The following is a 20,274-nucleotide window of genomic DNA, read 5'->3' as shown; positions in this document are numbered from 1 at the left end:
AAAATATATAATAGAAAATGAAAAAAAAAATAATAGCAAAGCAATAATGACAAATATTTTAAAATATATAATACTAAATGAAACTAACGTCAAAAAACAATTAATGGGGAACGAAAAACTGGATGCAAATGTATCGAACTAACCTCAAATAATATTTAACGGGAAATTGGAAACTGGATGCAAATGCAAGCATTAAACTAATCTTACAAAGTAATTAATAAAAAATTGGAATATGGATACAACTGCATTAAACTAACCTCAAAGAATAATTAACGGAAAATCAAAATTTGGATACAAATACATCAAACTAACATGAAAAAATAATTGTCGGAAAATCGAAAACTGGATGCAAATGCATTAAGCTAACCTTCAAAGATTAAATTAACGGAAAATCGAAAACTGGATGCAACTATATTGAACTAACCTCAAAGAAAAATTAATTATAAATTGGGAACATAATGCAAATGCGTGGAACTAATCTTAAAAAATAATTAACGGGAAATTGGAAATCGAATGCAACTGCATTGAACTAATCTCAAAAAATATACTAGATGCAAAACCTCGAGAAATAATTAACGGGAAATCGGAAACTGGATGCAAACTCATTGAACTAATCTCAAACAATAATTAACGGAAAATCGGAAACTAGATGCAAATATAACTTTATCAAATAATAAACACGAGAAATCAAAAACTGGATGCAAATGCATTAAACTAATATCACAGAATAATTAACGGAAAATCAGAAACTGCATGCAAATGCATTGAACTAACCTCAAAGAACAATTAATAGAAAATTAGGAATTGGATGCAAATATATTGAATTAACCGAAAAGAATAATTAACGATAAATCAGAAACTGGATGTAACTACATTGAACTGATCTCAAAAAATAAATAACGGGAATTGAAAATTGGATGCAACTGCATTGAACTAACCTCAAAATATAAATAACGAAAAATCAGAAACTAGATGCAAATGCATTAAACTAACCTCAAAACATAGTTGGGTTATATGTTGTGGGAATGTCTCGATAAGTATAGTTTTGCATTTAAAATGATGTTTATCTTATCTCTTTCCGTATGATTGAGAACTCCTTGCTATTCAAGTAGCTTTAATATATATGAATTTCGCTTTATTAGGCAATCTCACAAAACTTCAATCAAACTTCTATTATTAAATAAAAAATAAAGTTGAAGGATTTTATCAAAGGTGAGTTATTTTTTTTTAATAGAGAGTGAGTTATAAAATAGTTATGCATATTTGCAAATATTTTTTAGAATATTTAATATAACAACACCCATTCGTAGATAATTTTTGAAGATTCCACATAGTGAGTCATGCACAATTTAAAGAATAATTAACGAGAACTCGAAAACTGGATAATCTTCGATGATCCTACAAAGTAAATTAAGCATAATTTACTTTTTATATCATGTTTGCAAGGACACTACAGATGGATCAGTAGAAGTTGGTATTACACACCACATTGGATAATTATAAGGAAATTGGAAACTGGATTCAAATACATAACTGAGCTCAAGGAGTAATTAACGGGAAATCATAAACTTTATGCAAATTGTATTAAACTAACGATAGAGAGTAACTAACAAAAAATTAGAAATTGAATGCAAATCTTTGAAAAATATTTAACGGAAAATCGAAAACGGTATGCAAATACATTAAACAAACCTCAAATAATAATTAATCGAAAACCGGAAACTGGATGCAAATGTATTGAACTTAACTCAAAAAATAATTAACATAAAATCAAACACCGAATGCAACTGCATTGAACTAACCTCATAGAATAATTAGTAGGAAATCGGAAACTAAATGCAAATGCATTGAAATAACCTCAAAGAATAGTTAACGGGAAATCAGAAACCGGATATAATTATATCGAACTAACCTCAAAGCATAAATAATCAAAAACTAAATGCAGATGTATTGAACTAACCTTAAAGAGTTATTAATGAGAAATCAGAAACTGGATCCAAATGCAATGAACTAATCTCAAAAACTAATTAACGAAACATTAAGAAATGGATGAAACTGCACTGAACTAACCTAAATGAATAATTAATGGGAAATTATAAATTTGATGTAACTGCATTGAACTAACCTCAAAAAATAATTAACAGGAAATTAGAAAGTTGATGCAAATGCATTGAACTAACATCAAAGAACAATTAACATAAAATCAAAAATTATATGCAACTGCATTGAACTAACCTCAAAGAATAATTAATGGAAAACCAAAAACTGGATGCAACTGCATTAAACTAAAATTAGAGATTAACTAAAGAGAAATAAAAAATTGGATACAAATCTATTGAAATAACATCAAAAAATGGTTAACTAGAAATTGGAAGTCGGATGTAATTGCATCGCACTTACCTCAAAACATAAATATCCACTTTTTTAGCCTTCTCATATGAGTAATTATGAGTAATTAGGAACCCAAAAAGAATGTGAGTTTATAAAAACAGATTCTTACATGTATGCAAATTGTATAGAGATTGTAAACTATCGAACTAACCTAGAAAAACAATTAACGGGAAATCAGAAACTGGATGCAAATGTATTGAACTAACCTCAAAGAGTAATTAACAAGAGATTGGAACCTGGATGAAAATGCAAGGAACTAATCTCAAAGACTAATTAATAAAACATCGAAAATTGGATGCAACTGTACTGAATTAACCTTAATGAATAACTAATGGGAAATCATAAAGTGGATATAATTACACTGAACTAACCTCAAATAATAATTAACAGAAATTGGAAACTTGATGCAACTGCATTATACTAACCTCAAAGAATAATTAATGGAAAATCATAAACTTGATGCAAATGCATTGAACTAATAACCCTAAAACATATTTGTATTTTATGTAGGGGGAATAAATGTCTCAACAAATATAGTTTTGCATTTTAAGTAGTGTTTATTATAATTTTTTTTATTGTGATTGGGAATACCTTGCTATTCAAGTAGCTCCAATATTATCTTTGCCACATTGGGCATTCTCACAAAACTTCAATCAAACTTCTATTATTAAACCTAACAAAAAAAAAAAGTCGATAAATTTTATCAAGGTTTGGTGCTTCTTTTTTATAGAGAGTGGTGCAAGAAATTTAAATGAGTAATTAATTTAATTTTCATATCTCATAGCTATGCATAGTTACTAATATTTTTTAGAATAATTTAATATAACAACATCCGTTCGTAGGACACGTTCATGTGATAAATCTTTTCAAGTGGGAGTAGTGTATTCTTTGAGGATATGGAAACAATCAATCTGTTTTAGTGATTTGTACACATTAGTATGTAAGATGAATGGTGAAGATTTACCGCTAAATCACCATAAATCTAATAAAACTATTAAGACAAGCTAGATCGAGTTTAAAATAATTCAATTTGAAAATTATGGATTAATATTTTAAACCACAAAGTGAATAAGCTATCTCAATTTGATCCCTTAGTTTTCAAGTACTTATGCACCATAATCGCTGCTCATTAACGTATTTCGGTTTATTTTTAATAAAAATATATTCTGATTCAAAATTTTGCCGCTAAATCACCATAAATCTAAGAAAACTATTATACAAGCTAGACCGAGTTTAATATAATTCTATTTGAAAATTATGGATTAATATCCTAAACCACAAAGTGAATAGGCTATCTCAATATGATCCCTTAGTTTCCAAGTACTTATGCACCATAAATCGCTGCTCATTAACGTATTTCAGTTTATTTTTAATAAAAATATATTCTGATTCGAAAATTTGCCGCTAAATCACCATAAATATAATAAAACTATTATACAAGCTAGATCGAGTTTAAGAAAATTCTATTTAAAAATTATGGATTAATATCCTAAACCACAAAGTGAAGAGGCTATCTCAATTTGATCCCTTAATTAGTTTCCAAGTACTTATGCACCATAATCGTTGGTCATTAATGTATTTCGGTTTATTTTCAATAAAAATATATTCTGATTCGAAAATTTGTGTGGGACATTTTGTAAAGCCTTTTCAGCACACAAAATATTTAATAGATCCCGGGCGTATGTCCGGGTCCAAAATCTAGTATATATAATAGCAGTCCCTTTTCCTCTTCTCTAAGGGTGTCCACGTTAGCAAATTTTAAGTACCCACTTTACTCACGCGAAATCAGGAGAAGGGGGAAAAAAAGAAAATCAGACCCGAAATCAAGAGAGAAGGAAAAAAAAGGAAAATCAGGACACAAAACACTAAATTTATCTATTCTATTCTAAAACCCTTCCTCTTTCAAATTTCAAAACCTCTCTAAAAAACATTGCTAAATTTTCTCTCTCTTCAATACTTGATCGAAAAACATGATCGACTTGAAGTAATCAACTCGATTCTTCTTTCTCATTTGTTAATCTTCATTGTTATTTGTTTATTGATTTGAACTGAAATCATTTTTGTTATTGTTGTGTGTGATGGTGATTAGATCTGAAGATGTGAGTCATATGTAGCTCATTGAACGTGAAGATATCGATGATGAAGAAGATCTGTTTGAAGCGATTGATAAGCGTGAGTGTTGTTCATTATTTGATGTTTGGAAGAAAAAGAAGGATCATTACCTTTTTCTCAGAGTGAATTTTAGTTTTCTTCGATTCCCATATTTCTCTCTGGATATTGACTTTGGCTAGGAGGCGTGTCCACCAAAGAACCAGTCATTAGCTACCCATGTCTTCTTTTAAAGAATCCCTCACTGATGAGTTTCAAACAATAAAATCATGGGGGAAGATCTGGACAAACCGTTGCTCGGACCTGACAATTTCAACAGAGATGCAATTGATATGTTAAGCTAGCTAGGATAGTTTATATGTTATCAAGCAAGTAGTTGCACATACAATATTGAAACACTACTACTCACTCAACAGGAGCACCTGCCCTTGGAAGAAGTTTTTCAACAGCAAAGATCATCCCGTCAAGGTCTTTGGTCAGAAAATGTTGAAGCCCGTCTGTCTATATTTGGTCATAACAAGCTCGAGGAAAAGCCAGTCTTTACCACATATCTTTTTTATTTCATTTTCTTTTACTTATCTCACATTATGTATGTGTGTGCTCAAGTATCCCCATACTATCTCGAGTACCTGCAGGAGAACAAGTTCTTGAAATTCCTTGGTTTTATGTGGAATCCTTTGTCATGGGTTATGGAAGCTGCAGGCCCACAGCAATTATGGCAATTCTACTTACAAATGGTGGAGTGAGTCTCAAGAACCATATCACGTTTTTTAATCTTATCTTCTTTGTTAAGGATGGTTGTTTGTTTATTAATTAGGAATCTTTTTATTGGTTTTACTTTTAATCTAATTCATGATCGATACTTTCAGGCGGAAGGTCTTGATTAGCAGGACTTTGTAGGGATCATTTGTCTATTGATCAATTCAACAATTAGTTTTACAGAGGAAAACAATGCTGGGAATGCTGTGACCTCACTTATGGCATATCGCCGTTTAGCTCCAAAAGAAAAGGTTAGCTCCTTTCTTTCATTTATGGTTTAGTGAGTTAGTAGCCCTAACAAGTTTATCTACAGAAACGGCTAAAACATCTATATTTACTTTGTTTAACTTCAATTACTAGGAGCAGCTGAGCTCAATCACACTTCTACAGAACTGTGATTCACTAGACCGAGCATTTAATTTATTTACCATTTCCACAAAGCAGGTACTCAGAGATGGGCATTGGCAAGAGTTCATTTTCCTCATCTCTGAGGGTGTCCATGTCAGCAAATTTTAAGTGCCCAGGAGTCTTAAGTACCCAGGGTTATTAGGCCCTTTTGTAGCTCTCTCAGGCTATCCACGTCACTTTTTACTCACGGGAAAATAGAGAGTAGAGACCTCTTTCTCCGACTCTCTTCCAAATTATAAAATTCACATGTAGAAAACCTAAACATGGGTTTGGCACGATTAAAACTTTCCTGTTGGCAATTAACCTAAACCTAAACATGTTCTCTTTTTTCCCTCTTCTTCTGCGATCAATACTCATGGCGCTTTATTATTAATACCAACAACAATAACAACAACAACAACATAACTTCCTTCAATGGCATCCATCACCAAAATTGAATTCTCTTTGGAAACCCCCAATTACAACAACAAGAAGGCACTAATGTGGTTCTAGGCAGTTCAAACAAGTAAGTAGTTTTTTTTTTCATAAGCTTCAATTTTGAAAATGTTATCTTCAATTTTAGTTTCAATTTGCATGTGGTTGTATTACATGAACTGATTTGTGTTTGGAATCAACAATGGCATAAAGGGTTTAGTTCTTTTGCTTGAATACACACGGTCTATGTTGCATAATATTTTGCATCCCAAGATATAATTCCAAAATTTGAGTGATTTTTCAGTCTATATACTTTATTTGTTCAGTGGTTGATTGCTGTCATCAAGCTATGGCAAGTGGATCATGAGCAGGTACATGTTGATGATTTCGATATTCGCATTCTGATGAGGTACTTACTATTTATTGATCGCAAAATCAGCTGTATAGAGTTGTCCATTATGAAAGGTTTTATGAGCTAATATTCTCCATTTAAATCTGAAATGTTTTATCCATCTTTTCATTATAGAGAAAAAACTAAAGAAAGATGGAGAAAAAATGGAAGTTTATGGAGACCAGAAAAACCTAAATACTTAGCAATAATTTTTTTTTTGTAGCTTACCTGATAATCTTAAACCCTTACAAAACCATACGTACACCATCAAAGTCTTACTGATGTACTTAATTATTCTTTTAGGCATAATCAGGTAAGTTTTGGAGTAAATCTTTTCAATATTTTTCATTATTTTTGGAGTAAAAGAATCCATGGCAGGTGCATGTTGATGACAATGACAATGACAATCGTGTATTCTATTATCAATTTGCACCTTCTCTATTCCCTTCTTCATCTTACTTCTTGAAAAAGCTCACACACCCAACTAAAAAAGTACTTGAATTTCAATTCTGTTCATGGATTAAAAGCTCTATTTGCCATTGCCATTTTACGAGTATTTTCTTTCTTTTGCGTACAAATTAGGCATGAATCAGGTAATTTATATGGCAGTGAATCAGGTAATTTATATTGAAGTTGAATGTACTTAGAACTCTTTCAAGTTATCAAAACATCACTATTTCAAAATAGGTTAGCTATTTTGATCCATGTCCAAATCTTTTGTTCCAGCTAGTAATCAACAATCTTTCTTATGATTCACTATTAAGAAGTTGTGAAGCATTCTAGCTACTCACTGTTTCTAAATTGTACATCTAATTCAAACATTGGTGACCCATGTATTGAAAGATCAGGGCAATGTTGAGAGATGGTAGACGGCAACCTGAAAAGCTTAGAAGTGCCTATTTTTGCAGTGGATTTCAAACATTGGTGACCATGTATTGAAATATCCGGAGCAATGTTGAGAGATGGTACACGGGAACCTTAAAAGCTTAGAAGTGCCCATTTTTGCAGTGGATAATTATCAAATCAGGTGACTTGTATTTAAATGTTCATTTATGTGTCTTCGAATCTCACTGGAAGATGTAATGGAGAATGACAGGTTGTATACCATTCCCCAATTCCAACCTAGGACACATTTACTATGTAATTAACAGAATGAAAGGTTTGACCATGTAATTAACACTTTTACATGATGTTTATTCTTATTTAATTTATTCCGTTATTTTATGGTCCCATACTCCAATATTGATCATGTTATGTAATGTGAAAACTATCTCAGTTAAGGGAATTTCCTAAAGGTAGTGGCGCAGACTATCACAATATTAGTTTAAGATATCACACTCCATATATTTATGTGTGGTTGTTTCTCTAAGAATTGATTACCTTCGTCAATTTATATATGAATTCAAGGAATTTCAGAGGTGTTAAACCTTACTAAACCCATGTCTGTTCTTTTGCCTTGCAAATTGTAACGTCCCAAATCTCAAACAATTATATACCTAAGATACATGACTTTTCTGGAAAATTTCGGTAGTCTCCTCTGTATTTTAAACATTTCATAAATATAATAACCTGTCATAACCTGAAAATTTAATAATAATACATCCAACCCAAATATAAAACCTCATACCTCAGTCGTAAATTAAACTACTAAAAGATATACTGATTCGTAGAACCAGCTACTTAACCATCTTAACCAATGTCAATTAAGTCAAGTAACCAATCTTTGAATAAGAAAAAAACTATAAATATACAAATATCCTTGAAATCCTAATACACGACTTATATAATGCAACTAACATACATACATTTCCAGAACAACCTTAACAAAACCATCTAACCCTACAAATTCCAAATACACCCATAAACGAATGATTGACAAATGCCAGATCACTTGAGTACTAAACTAATATCAACTAAATAGACTAAACAAATAAAAATATCTCTAATATGGCAATCGGGTGGATACAAACACTACTAGAAATAATGACACTCATAGCAATAAATATTTAAGTTATAGTAAAACTTACTCTCAGTGCAATTCCCGCATCTGCCTATTTGTAACCAAATGACATACGTAAAACATTAAATCTAAATCACTTAATTTTAGTTATTCTAAGCAAAAATACGTAAGGATTTGATAGTAAACAGATCACATTAAGTACGCTCTAGCATATATAGTTACGAAATAAAACAACGATCAAACATTAGAAACAAAGAACTAACACATGACATTGGTCTAAGACCCCAAGAAAGGGATACAATACCAAGCTTGATCCAAGTCTCTTTCTAATATTGCAAAAGAGAGTTTGCATTTTAGTCGATTTTTAAATCAGCAAAAACAATGCATAACTTATGCAACTAAAATATTACTTATTGGTATTTTATTGCTACTATATTCATCTCTGTATGTTTTTTCCTTTGAAAGTTTAGACGTAGCATTTTGTTTCCTCTTACTATTTTTTGACATTTAGCAACTTTGTCTGCTACTAGGTTGGTCTCTCCTCGAATAGTCGAATATGCAAGACAATAGAAAAAAGAGCTTTCTTCATGCACTCTTTTTGTATGCTTTGCACTTGCTATGGACATATTCCATATGACCATCTAATTCACTATAGTAATAAGGTAAAAAAGATTAGATCCTTCAACTTTAGTAATTCTAAAATTTCTTAGATAGATCAAACACCCTAAAATTTCAACTTTAGTATTAAGGTAAGTGAAATTAATTGTACATCCATCTTAATTCATGCAATCCAGGGATAATCTAATTTTTCTATATTTTTTCTTTCTCATTGCGTTACTGCTTCGTCATATTAAATGTTGTTCTATTAAGGTATTGATCTTTGAATAATTGGTTATTTTATATCGTTTCCATTTTGAGTGAAAATGTGTTAAGTGAGCATTGAAAAGATTTTAGGAATAGATGATTCATCGGCAAGCCAAAGCAACAACTTAAAGCCACTTGATCCAATTGAAAATCAACCAAAGGTAGTAGGTTTTACACTTTTCTGTCTATGTGTCTAATTTTGTGTTGGATTTGGTATTTCTCCCCAACTCTTTTATGTACTTAGACAAAAATATCTCCTTGACTTCCCATCTTGCCCCTCAAGTACCCCCATAATAACAAATAAGCGGGTTGTGAAGATAATTTGTAAGCTATGGATGCATTGGCTTAGCTTATATATGACAAATAGTATTGAGGATATTAATTGTGCATTGTTTATATCAATACTACTAAGTCAAGTGATAGATATCTAATCTTTGGTAGATTAATTGGTGGAACACTTCATTATACACAATCAATTTTGACATAGTGGCTTTTGAAGGCAGGTTCATTAATGGGTAAATAACTATTTTTGCCTCTATCTAAAACCTCTGATTACCTTCAAGTGGAACATTCTATCGAGATGCCTATTTTATAAATTGAAATATTAAATTTTATGTGAATGTTGGCTAAAACATCGGGGTTCATGCACACTTGATATGAACACGTCATACAAGTAAATTATATGAACCTTATTTACAGTAAATTTATAAATTTGAGATGTCATTATCAAACTTTCTAATTTGGTCTTATATATATATGAATTATTTGAATATGATCTTTTATGCAATTGTAGGGCTTCAATCTCACGGTGATTAGCAATTATGAACGGATACCTCCATCTGCTTTTTGGGATTTATGCACAAGCCACAATCATTGATTTAAAATTCTCCAATTAATAAGGTATTTCTCTTCTTCTTCTTCTTCTTCTTCTTCTTCCAGTTTTTTCTAAATGTGTATATTTGGTTAGAATCACATACTTTGAATAAAGATGGTCAATGTTAAATGAATACCATTGGCCCTATCTTGAAGAATTACTGAATATCATATTCTACACTCAATACTTCGAATATGTATGCTCTATCAGGTTAACAAATATCTTTTTGATTAAGTACTATGCAAAATTAGTAACTTTGACTTACTACCAAATCAATGCTTACAGGTTTATCTTCACTTAGATAGTTTGAGAAGAATTATAGTTCTTGATAGTTTAAAATATTTTTGAATTAAAATATCATTTTAGACATTTAAGTTTTGCAACAGATTGGCTAAAGTAGAACCAAGGAAAACCACAATATACATATTTTTTAGTGTGTTGTCCAGATTTCACAATTTGTTTAAGGAACTATTGTCATGCATCAATCCAGCGACAGATGGGAGGAGAAACAAAGTCACTTTTAACTTGACACTGGAGATCATTGATCAGATATTTGCTGGAAAACCAGCCGTCCACAAGGCATATTTGAAATTTGTCCTTACAAGTTCTTAGAAGTTGAGTTTTGGACAAAATATTGTCGAGTAAAGTATCAGTACAGGGAAAGCAATGTTGCTACTATTGAGGCTGCAGCTAATGATGATGAGGTGATTGCTTCTTTTTTTAAGGGTGATGAAACGCTAGCCAATGATTCTCGGCGGAAGCTCAGGTGAGTTGATCCAACCTTAGACATGGAAGCTGATCAATGCAATGATTACATGCATCGTGATGAAAGTTAAGGAGCTATTGACTAGAGTGTGATGAGTACAATCTCTCACATAATCTTAACTGGCATGCAGCAGTTGTTCTTTAAGGAAGAGCCGAACATGTTGCATTAGGAAACACTTGGACTGTAGCAGCAGAAGCACTTTCTAGGTCCAAACAGGCTGAGTTGGATGAGAGTGCAACTCAAGCAACAAGGATGGAAATGGTCTACCGGATGGTTGCAATTGAAGATCTGCAGGATCTTCATCAAAAGCTTCCGTTTGCACTTCTTTCTATTAAGGATCCTCCACAATATTATGATTTTCAGCATGCTAACGCTATTAGAAATGTGGGAGATGCAGAATTCAACATAAAAACAATCTGTCACGACTTTAACACTTAACATACTTGCAGTTTTTTGCAAAATCTTATTTCAGATATGAGAGAAAATGGGTTTAGTGATCCCGCTATTAGGCTTGATGTTGCGCTTAAGGTTCTAATAGACTTGACTCAACATCACTCAAGTACCAAGTATCACATTGGCAAGAGCCCCCAGGAAAATGTCCTCGACCGACTATCAGAGGGAAATAAAAAGGAAGCCCTGCATCACTCGACATCTACACAAGAAATACTGAAGCACTTCTGGTCATCCTATCCAATTACGACTAGTTACCACTACACTAAGGTAAGCAAATTAATTGACAATGTCGGAGATATATCTTAAGCTACAGGTGATAAAGGAATCTATACAGTCAGATTTCTGGCATCAAATATCTCAACTATATATATTCCGGCATCAAATATATATAGCATATAATATGTCATTTTATCTAAACACCAATTCAACGATTGGGTTTTCCTTTCGGCCATTCCTCTGATTGTCAAGGACGGTCTACCTTTAATTTGTTAATACTAATGGGTGTTTCAACAGTCATGTTCCTTATATTCTTCGTTTTAGAATTGGTATCACTTTCGTATTCATTTTTTCCTAACAGTCGCTATTTTTTTATAAAAGATTGTGTTTAGGGATTTTTCACGCTGGCGCCCTTTTACCCAATAATACTTTAAGTGTTCACCTAAATTGATGTCTCTTCATTTGTAGGCTTCGAAGAGGCAATATTTTGTTCGCCTAAATCTTGAGCAAGACGCACACAAACAAGAGAGGTGAAAAAGGTTTTACGGGTCTCAAAATCTTTTCATTGTACAATGCTTACAGGTAAGTACATATTATGTGTGTTGTGGTACCATTTGGATGGATAACAAAAAAGTTAATGTTGTGTTACTGTTGTATGTCAATTCTATTAATAAAAGTGGTTTAATTAATGGTTCATTTCATTTAATACTGACCCTCTTCATTTGTTGAACAACTTATCAATGCATATAGACATAGGAATACAAACAAGTACTTAAATGTTACTTGGGGAACATTGGAAGCCAAGTGGCAAATGTCAGTGATATCTGAAACCCTGCCACTTGAAGAGGAGTTCAGCGAGTGGGTCTAGGCAATAAAGCATGCTGGGGTATGAATGCCAACCCACAAACAGTTACTGGGATTTTGTTTATTCATCTGCTCTAGAGCCTATAATAGATCCAGGGCCCGTGGCATCCCCTCCTGAGAGCCTATCCCTGTCCCAATTTTATATCCTGCCAAATACATAGCTACCAACATCAGCTAGAAAGGCAAAGATCAAAGTGGCGACATCTTGCCCGGTTCGGATCCCAAAGATCGAAAAAGTCGATAGATCCTCCAATGTTTTTGTAGAATGCAGATTGTTTGTATGTGTTAAATAGTAAGGGCAGGATGTAATATGTACTTCACCAATACAGTAAAAGGCAATGTAGTATAAGTGCATCACATGTTCTTTAGCCTAGAGAATTGGCCAGGATTTTCCAAGCAAGTTAAAATACTTTCTTGGTAACGTATTGATTTCGTGCTTTCTATTAGTGTAATGCTTCATTAACAAAACAGGGGAAGTATTTTTGTCATTTTTTGACGAATTTGCACCGAGTTCGAGAGAGAGTATCTTTGGAATAAAATTGGAAACAAAGTCTCAATAGGTTGGCAGCACAAAAGAGGCCTAGACAATGCAAATAACTCAACTTGAGCTTAAGTAATGAATAATTATGGGATATATACGTGGTCCTCTTCAATACTTTTAGCATATAATGATCTAGGTTACCCATTTATTTTGTTCCAAAAGGGGAGTAGAGTTGCAGCCTTAGCTTGACTAAATCCTTTGAAAGAGTAGCTGTTGATAAGGCGCGCTCTGTTAATATATTGCCTGCAAAGGGAGATCGGTCAGATTTGAACCTAGAACAGTTTCTTTTGGTGTCTACTTGAAGGGCTCTAAGCCTCGGCCTGAAGACTCTTAAACCAGTTTGAAAGTCATATATTAGTATTGTCTCTGCAAACTGCAACTCCAATTAATAGAGGTGATTTTTTTTAATCAAAGTGTGGACTTCTCAAGGCTAGAGTGACAATTTTAGCCCTGTGAACTTGATGTAAGTGTCTTAAAACAAATCATCTATCTTTTAGTTTTAGGTGATTTTAGAAGTGTGGAAAGGTACAACAACTTCATCCATAAAATAAAGCATATTCCAATTGAATAGTTAACTTCTATATAGAACGAGTATGCGAACAAGTGGTTATGTACAATTTCAAACCAAGCAAGTGATATGCTTCCTTACGAAAAGTTAAACTAACATGCATATAACTAATATAAGTAATGAAGATGTTACTGATCTTAACAGGAGTAGGTTACATTTAAGTTCTCTCTCAAGTCTTCGAACTATATTTGGCGGTCATGTTGTATCTTCAACATCTATGAAATTGATGTTGACATAGATGCATTATTTCATTTTCTAATAGCTTTTCAAGCTCTTCCAGAATAGGTAGAGTTTCTTTATTACCCTTGGCCAGGACGATTTTCGCACTTTTATGAATTATCGGGGTAAAATATTCTCATAAAATTTTCTTCATTTATGATTCTCTATGATTCAGGTATGAAGTTGATACAGATGCATTTCTCTCTGTATTGGCCCTTCAACCTTTCACAGAAATGGCAGCTATTCCCACCATTGTTGAGGTATGCTACTGAGGGGGTGGCACTTATGTCCCTTCTTTCACCAATCTACAAAAAAAAAAAATTATCTATGCTTTTCATGGATGGAACCAAAATAATGTGTTAAAATTCTAATTGTAGGTTTCAAACTCCAGTACATGTGAGGTTTCGAAATCAATTTCAAGGTTGAAGGTTTCAAACTCCAGTACATGTGAGCTTTTAGAGCTATGTCCCTTTAACATAATAAGCATCTTAGTGAACTCGTTGTTGGTGAGATTTTGATTTTGATTTTTAATTTTGTTATAAGGAGGATGTTTGTATTGGAATTGGTATTGGTAGAACTATCAATAATTAGTTTTAATAGTGTGGTGGTTTTGGGGATGCCACGACATCTCTGGTGGGGTTGTTTTCAATACAAGTTTGTCTGGGTAAATGAGATTAGGGGTTATTTTCGAGACAAGCTCGCCGGGTTCGAGTAATTCGGTATGGAGTTGCCATTGTAATTGGTCTTATTGTTTAAGCATGTTCATACTCATTTGCACATAGTTGCGAGCTGTAACATAGAGTCCTTCCCTTCTGTTTAGCTCCAAAGGGGATCCAGCTCTCTGTAAAGGTTCATTCTTCAAACATTCACAATGTCTGAATTTCACTATTCAAACATAGCGTAGTTGGTATTGTAGTTTATTTATCAATACTTGAGAAATTAATTGGTTTTGAAAAGTTCTTGAATAATCTTTTGGTAGTTTGATTTATTTAATGTAATATAGGTTACTCTTTAAATCTATCATGAGTTCCCATGTACGATAATTCTGGGTGTGCATTTCACCCTCTCTCTTACCAGCCGTCATTTCATATCCAGGTTCATTGAAGTAATGTTTCTCAGGTATAATAAAAACAATTAGTATTGAAAAATACTCACCTAAGTGCAACAACCATGACAAAAGTTAAGGCTGTAACTGAGTTATGTATGGCTGAAGCAAAAGTTGGTGAAGAAGTTTCTAGAAAATTTAGATTTTATTGCGAGTTAGGCTTACTTAATTGGAGTTGCTTAAGGGCCACTGGCATGTGTAGTTTGTTTTGGCTTCTTCAAGTCTGTTGCATCACTTTTGTGTCGTTCTGATGTTAAGTAAGTAGGAAGTAGTATAAAGACTCAAATGTAACACAACACAATCTTAAAAGAGTTTGGGACAGTGTAAATAATGGCTTAGCTTTTATAAGACCATCTTGATTTGGCTGTAATTGAAATTAAAGGTTTGTTTTTGAAGTAGAGATGCAGACATTGAAGATACTAGCAATGTCATATATGGCGAGTGGATGCCTAGAACTATTGTTACGTTGAGAACTTTAGGCATATCAAGTGGAGTTCTATAACTATTGTTATACCACGGTTTATGATCTGCTTCTACTTTCTACATGCTACAGTTCTACACATATAGTGGTGAGACTTCAAATACCTTCAATAGAAAACCTAATGACGTCCCACGGTTATTAACTTATTAAGGTACCTTGGTACGTGCATATATTCAGACAATAGTAAGTGATCAATTGAATTTGGTATAACTTGAGTTTTGAATTTGAGCTCGAGTTTGAAATTCTATTGCCTTATCAACTAGATAATCTTAGTTCAAGTGTCTCGGTCACTACATTTATGTAATTATGTTGGTTCGTTTCTCTTTTTTTCATTAGAAATATAATCTTTGATCATAAGCAAGGGCTGAAGCTTTATCTTACATTGCATAGTTGAAATGGGTCAGTAATATGGACAAGATTAAACATAATGGAGTTACTCTGACAATGACTATTCAAGCAATTAGTTAATTGGTTATGGATAGCAAGAACCGCATCAGTTAGCAAAGAATGCACAACATTCCAGTAAGTGAGTTTTTTTGTTGTACTATATTGTATGTTATTCAAGGATTTTGTAGGATGAATCTGTTTGTTATTAAATATATATAGAATAAGGAGGAATTGCCTTAAACAGATCCAGACTTAAAGCAGGTTGGTCTGAAAAAAAAAAACCCTAATTACAATGTCTTACCTTATTGAATTTAAGTTTCTTATGTTATGTTTTTTCTTGCAAGTTTATTTATTTCACTATAATGATATATCATAATAATATTGACATAGTAGTTATTGAAGTGATTATTATGATATAGGCGACATTGAGTGTTGTGTGTGCACCATTTTTTTTTCCTATGGATATTTATTAAAATTTCATATATCCCTGCACCCATTCGTAGGACGGGTTCAAAAACTAGTGCAATTTGATGAGTGCCCGATGAAATCACCCTTATTTTTTAGACAGCAATATTTTAGACTATGTTCTACTATGACTTGTTAAAAAAGATATTGTTTTTGAAATTGATAATGTAGTAGAAATGTAGAATGACATTCGTTGAAGACTAGATAATTCATTTTCAGCTTAAGTAAACGACTTATTATTCAATAACATGAAGAGATTGATTCCTAATTTTTTTTTTATTAGAACCTATTATGTTATTGATGATGCTTATCTCAGTGTTGCACTTAATCAGTTAGTGATAATTTAAGGCTAAAGCTAGTGTGCGCAGGAGAGAGAGTGGCGTATGGCATCTGGGCCACTCATATCAGCAAAGGGTACTGGTGTATTGCTACAAAAATCACTGTCTAAGGGCCAGAAATCTAGCGTACCTATGAACCCTACGCACCCTAGAAGTCATCTTCCATAATTTAAATAACTATTTTAAAGACTAGCATTTTTTACTTTGAAGTTTAGCAACATTAAAGGTGTGAAACTGTGAACTCTATCTTTGAAGTCCTAAATTTACAGAACATATTTGTTTGTCAGCTTTCATACATATTTCAAGCTTATAAACATCAGCCAATTCAAACAAAGTCAAAACTAACTTCATGCTCATTTCAATGTTGCAAACTTAATATAAATACACTAAGGTAGGAATGATACTGATACATAGGGTCAAACACCAACAATGATAACTCAAAAACCTATCATGTTGGTTCTCGTTACTTTGTCTCTTACTTGAATTAAACTGTTCACTAGCTCTACCAATGCTTACAAACATAACTGATCAGCAATGTCTTTGTAGTGACACAATGTGGGAAGATTGGACTAAGTCAGCGGTGTAGGGGATTGGAGGCAAAATAACAAAGAAAATGAAGGAGTAGGGAATGAAGACTGCGGAACCCTAGACCGCAAACGTGGCATGTGTACGGTCAGAGGGAAAGCCATGGGATAACCAGACAGATGGACGGTCTTGATTGGAGTGGGGGAGATATAAAAAGAAGAGGATGAGGAGAGAAAAATAGAGGCCGCTAAAAGAAAAAGGGAGAGAATAGTGAGGAGAAAAAAAGAAACAAGAGAGTGTTTAACTGGGATAGATAGGGTTCATACATTTGGCACCGTCTGTGGGGAAAGATAAAAGCAAGTTAGAAATGGCACCGAAGAGAGTAGTAGGCAGACCAAAGAGGGTGGTGGTTCAGGACCCGATGCCGGAGGCGGTGGTTGATGAGGGGGAAGAACGAGAAGAGGGGCGAGCGGCAGAAGAAACACGACTGATGCAAGAAGAGATTAAGAGGCTAAGAGAGGAGAACGATGAGCTGCGAAGGGAGAAAGAAGAGGCTGGGGAAGAAATAGGTGAAAGGTCTGAAGATGAGGGATCTAAAGATGAGGAACCCGGGCCAAATCTTGTGGAAAACCCGGTAGCTGGCCTGACAATGGAGCAAGTTCAAGAAATGATAGACAATGATAAGGAGGCGAACCGGCGGGAGGCGAAGGAGCACAGAGGAGCGGCTAGTTAGGTGGTGGCTAGGTTGAATCGCAACCCATTAGCAGATGACATATGAGCTTCAGAGGTCCCAAAGCGGTTCACTCAGCCGAGGTTCGAGAGGTACGACGGCAAAAGAGATCCAGCGGATCACATCCATCATTTTAGGCAACAGATCCCACTCTGGCAAAAGTCTCGGTACGATGGTCTGCGGTGTATGATGTTCCCGACTAGCCTTAAAGGAGGGGCGTCAGATTGGTACTACAGATTACCAGCTGGGAGCATCAAAAACTTCAAGGAGTTGGAGCAAGCACTTATAGATCACTTCATACATCAGAAGAAGCGGGTGGTAGACATCGCGGCTTTATTCAATGTGCGACAAAGGTCCGCGGAATCAGTTAGGGAGTTTCTGTGCCGGTTCAAGGCTAAGACACTGAAAGTGGAAAATCTGGATGAGAGGATAGCGGTGATAACATTTGCGAGAGGCTTGTGTCTGGGGACAGGAGTGCACCAGTCCGTGGCGAAGAATGAGATAGCGACTTTACATAAGCTGTATCCACAAGTGGAAAAGTATATAAGATATGAAGATACCATGCAGAAGGATGTTAATAGATTAGGGAAGGTAGTGTTGTCTTTGGAGAAGGAGCGGGAACACCGGAGGGCAGAAACATCAGAAAAAGAAAGTGGGGGATACCGCGGATATATAGCACGGGCAGAAGGAAGTCAGGAAGGCGTCCGAAGGGAGTACAGGGAGAGGAAGCCATACCGCGAGATGGAACAGACTCTGCTGAATAAGCCCCTAAGTGAGATCTTGCCCCTAATCAAGAATCTTTTGGGGTATGAAGGACCGCGAAGCACGCCAATATAGATACCAGAGAAACCCTTCTGCGCATATCATCAGATACGAAATCATGAGACGAATGACTGTTACGCACTAAAATGGTTGGTTCAGAGGATGGTGGAGAAAATGAGGATGAGAAAGTTTGTGAGAGACGCTCAGAATGAGGAGCGCATGCCACCTCAGGGGAGAATACTGGGAACCATCAATGTGATTTACAGTGGTGAGGTTCTGAGTCATAACGCTCATAGAGACAAGATAAGGTAGACTGTGAGTATCCAGCAAATCAATGAAAGAATAGATAGACCACGACAAAGGGAGGCGACGACAGCAGAAAAGGACAGAATTGTATTTAGTAGTGCGGACCTCAGGGCAGTGGACTCACCACATGAAGATGCGCTGGTCATTACAGTCGTGATGGGAAATTATATGGTGAAAAGGGTGTTGATTGATTGTGGAAGTGCAGTGGATTTGTTATTCAGAGGTGCTTTGGAGGAAATGGGAGTCGATCCTAAGCAGTTGCGTCTTTAGCGAACCAATTTGTATGGATTCAATGGGAGCATGACAGAGCCCATAGGGGAACTCTTATTGCCCATGACAACAGGATTAGTGACAGTTTTTGCCCGATTCATGGTGGTAGATTATGCTTCGCAATATAACGCAATTTTAGAAAGGCGGTGGATTCACGAGATGAAGGCAGTCCCATCCACGTATTATCAGGTAATACGATTTCCCACGCCTACCGGCATGTACGAAGTTTACGAAGATCAGGTTACCGCCAAGAACAGTCATCGGGGAATAGTAAAGCGGTTGATCCGCGGACCAGAGGGAGAGACTTCCAATCCTAGGAAGAGGCAGGCATAGCAATTACAGTGCACCTCGATGGAGGGGGAGGCTGAGATATCGGTGGGACCAAAGACACTCGATGAGATTGAGGTGATGAATATTGGAAGGGGGGAAGAGGAGAAGTTCACGTTGATAGGATCTAGTTTGCTAGAAAAGTGGAGGGGTAAGTTAATACAATTCTTGTTAGAAAATAAAGATATCTTCGCTTGGACAATAAATGATGTTACTGGGTTGGACCATGAATTTGCGTGTCACCACTTGCATATGAAAGAAGACGCTAAACCTGTGAGGCAAAGGATGCACGGCATTAGACCTAAATATGCCGAGGGGATCCGTGAAGAAGTCGCAAGGTTGAAAGGGGCAGGGATAATCCGAGAAGTTGAGTTCACAGACTGGTTATCTAACATAGTCGCGGTACCAAAAAAGAATGGAAAGGTGCTTATGTGCGTGGATTTTACTGATGTAAATCTTGAGTGCCCAAAGGACAGTTATCCCATGCCGCGAGTAGATGAGTTGGTGGATAGGACGGCAGGATTCAAGATATTTTCCTTCATGGATGCATCGATGGGGTACAACCAGGTCGCAATGTATGGGCTAGATCAGGAAAAGACAGCGTTTGTGGTAGAAGGCGGTACATACTGCTATACGAGGATGTCGTTTGGTTTGAAAAATGCGGGGGCTACCTTCTAGTGGTTGGGTGAGAAAATGTTTGAAAGCAAGATTCGGAAGGGGGTTAAGATCTATATAGACGACATGGTGGAAAAAAGTATGTCGGAAGAGGAACATATAGAGG

At 34.9% G+C, this 20,274-nt stretch overlaps 1 protein-coding gene and 1 long non-coding RNA gene across 16 annotated transcripts; both read left to right on the top strand.

Moving 5' to 3' along the window:
- Positions 1–4,143: 4,143 nt before the first annotated feature.
- On the top strand, positions 4,144–14,593 carry LOC147486643 (uncharacterized). 15 transcript variants are annotated; one of them, XR_015202883.1, is made up of 9 exons: positions 4,147–4,375; positions 4,481–4,563; positions 4,683–5,242; positions 5,370–5,510; positions 5,704–6,172; positions 6,408–6,452; positions 7,381–7,499; positions 13,973–14,057; positions 14,175–14,593. It is a non-coding gene; the product is annotated as an uncharacterized LOC147486643 (long non-coding RNA). The 15 variants fall into 15 exon arrangements; XR_015202880.1 differs by having other exon boundaries at positions 4,148–4,375; positions 6,408–6,490; XR_015202882.1 differs by having other exon boundaries at positions 4,149–4,375; positions 5,136–5,242; positions 6,408–6,490; positions 7,316–7,499.
- Positions 14,594–18,017: 3,424 nt separating this feature from the next.
- Positions 18,018–19,166, top strand: LOC147486642 (uncharacterized). Its single transcript, XM_086573799.1, has 2 exons — positions 18,018–18,600; positions 18,937–19,166. The coding sequence occupies exons 1-2, from the start codon at positions 18,018–18,020 to the stop codon at positions 19,164–19,166; spliced, it is 813 nt and encodes a 270-aa protein (XP_086429925.1).
- Positions 19,167–20,274: the final 1,108 nt, after the last annotated feature.

This window comes from Coptis chinensis, chromosome 7 (genome assembly GCF_015680905.1).
Source record: "Coptis chinensis isolate HL-2020 chromosome 7, ASM1568090v1, whole genome shotgun sequence".
Lineage (NCBI taxonomy): Eukaryota > Viridiplantae > Streptophyta > Magnoliopsida > Ranunculales > Ranunculaceae > Coptis > Coptis chinensis.
Note: the sequence above shows the minus strand (reverse complement) of the source record. Positions and strands in the feature narration are given on the sequence as shown.

Bases quoted from the DNA above. Each gene is read 5' to 3' on its own strand.
- LOC147486642 (XM_086573799.1), top strand. From the start codon at position 18,018: ATGTTCCCGACTAGCCTTAAAGGAGGGGCGTCAGATTGGTACTACAGA. The intron at 18,601-18,936 runs GTGAGATCTTGC...ATGAAAGAATAG, and splicing joins TCTGCTGAATAAGCCCCTAA to ATAGACCACGACAAAGGGAG.